Source organism: Hipposideros armiger, unplaced genomic scaffold (genome assembly GCF_001890085.2).
Source record: "Hipposideros armiger isolate ML-2016 unplaced genomic scaffold, ASM189008v1 scaffold_86, whole genome shotgun sequence".
In the NCBI taxonomy this organism is placed as follows: domain Eukaryota; kingdom Metazoa; phylum Chordata; class Mammalia; order Chiroptera; family Hipposideridae; genus Hipposideros; species Hipposideros armiger.
Genome location: NW_017731436.1, coordinates 3456682 through 3460280, shown reverse-complemented (window position 1 = coordinate 3460280; position 3599 = coordinate 3456682). Strand labels below are relative to the sequence as shown.

The following is a 3599-nucleotide window of genomic DNA, read 5'->3' as shown; positions in this document are numbered from 1 at the left end:
TTAAATGAATTAATAAGTATATAAGCATAGATCAAATTTTCAGACAATGATGTTTAAAAATTAAATTTAGATGAAAAATATGTAGGACAGAATTTTAATGGTCTGTATACCTCTTAAATCACTTTATAACTTATAATATCAGGTTTAAAATGTGAATGAAGTTGGTTCCTTTTGTGCTCTTTTGTGAGTTTCAAAATATCATGGATAGTGATTTCTACAAGTGATCTTCCAAGCGAAACGTACAGACTCCCAACTATTTTGAGGTTTTCTACTAAGCCTGTCAAAAAGCTGCCATTTGTAATTTCCCTGTGAATAAATGGATGACCTGTCTACTATCCGTCCTGTGAAGCCTTCTCAAAAAGAAGGAACATCAACAAAAACCTCTTGTTCACTCAGGGGAGACCCTGAGTGTAGAATGTGGTTCAGCCATAAAAGCACAGGTCCAAATCGGTCTGATGCTGAAGTCTTACTGTTTATCTGACTCTATAGTCACTAGAAAGATTTAATATTAAATTAAACTTTTAAGATTTAAAAAAAATTTTCGATAATTTTCCAGAAGAGTTTCATTTTGTACTTTTGAGTTCTTCATTCCAAAATGGAAGTTCATTACCCAAAGCACTTTTTTTTTTTAATCAAGAACTTCAGGGGGAAAACTTTCTGTCATGTAGGCTTGTATAGCTCAGTCATGGCTAACCAATGCCAGATTGAGCCAAAACAACAACTTGATTCACACTCTGAATAAAAGTTGCCATGACTTTTTAAAATTTTCATCTGTTTAAATAAAAAGCCTAAATGTCATTTTAACCAAGTGCCTTGCATGTCTGTTTTTCAGTAACAAGAGGAAACAAAAACAAAATCTGCCTGGGAAATACACAAATAGGAGGAACATATTCTATTTCTAAGAAAAGTAGAATCTAACTGTTCAATATTTATCTATTTCTAATATATTTCTTCAGAAAAAAATGTTAGTCTCCCTGGCCTTCCAAAAAAACTGCTCAACATAGAACTCTAAGAAATAACATTTGATTAATGACTCAGAAGTTATAAAGAATCTTCCCACTTCTCTGGTATAACTCACTGGTTCTCAAAAGCACCCCTTCAACTATTTATTTGGAAACACCATTCCCTGAGCTTGTACTGTAACATCAGGTAAGACTGTTATTGTGTAATGCAATCGGGCCATGACCCTTTGTCTAAGGGGACAATTTGGTTGATTTTACTTTCATCAAGTGTAGTCCTAGGTACCTGACAATGCTATTAGTAATCTGTGATACCAGACTGCCATTACAAAACTGAAAATCACAGCATTTTAGAACTAAAATAAATCATAAAAGAGTCTCATTATGTGGCACAGTGGGAGACAGAGGGAAGAGAAGGAGGGAGAACCACCTGAAATCTTGTATGTTACAGGTTAAAATAGGACAGACTGAGAGAGAGGGAAGGGGAGAGGGAGAAACAGAGACAGGGAGACACAGAAGCAGAGACAAAGAAATTAAACAAAAACATATGCTTCTCTATTAAATCAAGAAGGAACATCTATTGAAGGTATATTCGACTTCTTTAGGAGCAATAAAGGGTAATCCAATAAAAACATTGTTAAAAGTTGGGAGACACTTTAAGGTCTGGTGACATCATTAAGTTTGAGTGATATAGAACAAATAAAAGACTTTTCTAAATTCAGAAATCGGCTTTAGAAGAGGAGGGAGACTACATTAAGGAAAAGTTATGAGTGTGTGAAAAAAGGATAGATTGTAAGTCTAGTTCAAAAACTGGTCTAAAATTTACCATATTCAAAATTTCATTTTACTTATACCTTGCTTAATTTTGGCTAATCTTACTTAATAAAGATTTTAATAAAAATATTCATTCAGCAAATATTTACTTCTGATCTTGGCTGCTAGAAAAATGAATTTGAAAAGTGACCATAATTCTCCATTGACAGAGTGTAAAAACGGTAGAGGTCATTATTTAAATGATATTCAACACTTTAAATCCAGGAACTGGCAAAACACAAAAATAGACAAAAACTTTATCACAAAAAATAGAAAATTCTGGCAGAAGAAACCTGGTAAGTGAAAGAGTTGCTCTAACCTGTCAGAACTCATAGTTATTTAGGTCCATGGATGGGCAAGGGTCATGCTCGAGTAGAAAGAAACTGTACTCTAAAGCTAGTTAGCTTGGGGTTCCCATCTCAGGCTCCATTTACTGGGTATGTGACCAAGCCATTCCACCTGCCTGAACCTCGGTTTCTTTATCCATGAAATGATGATAAAATCTACTTCCTCGTGATCTGGGGGTAGGAAATAACTCTATAAACCAAGAACAAAGGCATTAACTACAAGAGAAGTGATGGATAAATCCGACACATTGACATCAAGAATATCTGTTTACAAAAAGAAACCACAAAACACAGTCTTAAAAAATAAAAGCCAGGGAATGGGAAAGAAAATTTTCCTCGCTTTTAACTGGCAAAGACTAATGTATAGAATAATAAATAAAGAGATCTCATAAATAATAAGACAACTGGAAGTGTACAGAAGACGTAACAGACACCTCGCAAAACAGAACATCCAAAGGGCCAGTAAACAAGAAGATATGCTTGTCCTCATTAGCAGTCGGTGACATGCAGAGTAAATAATACTACTTCTCAGGATTGTTTGGGGGAGTAAATGGTTAAATATTTAAAGCACCTACATAAGTCCTGGTACACAGTAGATATAAAAACTATAAATCAACTTCCCCAAAGTTCTTTGCTAGTCTTCTTCACTATAATGCCAATGAGCACCCAAATATAAAGCAACTCTTCTCAGTCTTAACATCCATTAATGACCTGAACTTACATTGGATGCTTCCAAAGCTTAGAACTTATCTTTGACTTTTCTCTAGTGAATGCAAAGAATCATTCCATGTGCAGACTTAATGCACTGACCCCACTCCTGGCTTGCTGCTCTCTTTCTGACTCTGATTTTCTCTTTATACTATTATCTTCATCCCCTGTACATTCATTTTCCATTGTTGTAGCACATGCACCTAGGCAAGGCAATTTCAGTTCTTTGAGAAAAAGTGGAGTATAAATAAACATTATAAAATAAGTCTATACAAACATTGACCTATAACCCAGCAGCCCTTTGCATTACCATGGGTCCTCTGAGCATGATATATCTCTGGGTCACACACCAATACTCTGAGTTTGTCATACCAGTGGGTTGCTATGGGGAAGGCTGAAAATCAGCACCCTGAGAATTGCACTTATTCTTTAGCAAGTATCTTACTTAGCCTGTTCTAAAAATTTATGAGTCAGGGTAGCTTCAACCCAACTGGAAGAAATGACATCCACGTGTTTGATGGATGAACAACAGATTAATTATGTCAGTACATACCAAAGGAGACAGAGTCTCGGCAAAGGAAGGAGGGGGTGCTGTCTCCGCAGCTATTTCAGGGTCTTCCTGTTCACTCTCACTGTAGCATTCTGAAACAAAAATGAAAATGCTTCATGTTTCAAAGCCATCATCACTTATTCCATAATGCGTGAGCAGTGGTTTTTCTCCATCTGGCTATTGCAATTCCAATCCATTTCAGAAAGCACTTAACTTGTAGGC

The 3599-nt window shown here is 35.7% G+C and overlaps 1 protein-coding gene across 1 annotated transcript in view; it reads right to left on the bottom strand.

Moving 5' to 3' along the window:
• IPCEF1 (interaction protein for cytohesin exchange factors 1) overlaps positions 1-3599 on the bottom strand; it is a 56954-nt gene that overhangs the window by 41035 nt on the left and 12320 nt on the right. Inside the window, exon 3 of the mRNA XM_019644167.1 lies at positions 3381-3469. Within this exon, the coding sequence (XP_019499712.1) occupies positions 3381-3469 (89 nt within the window). The remainder of the gene's footprint in view (positions 1-3380; positions 3470-3599) is intronic.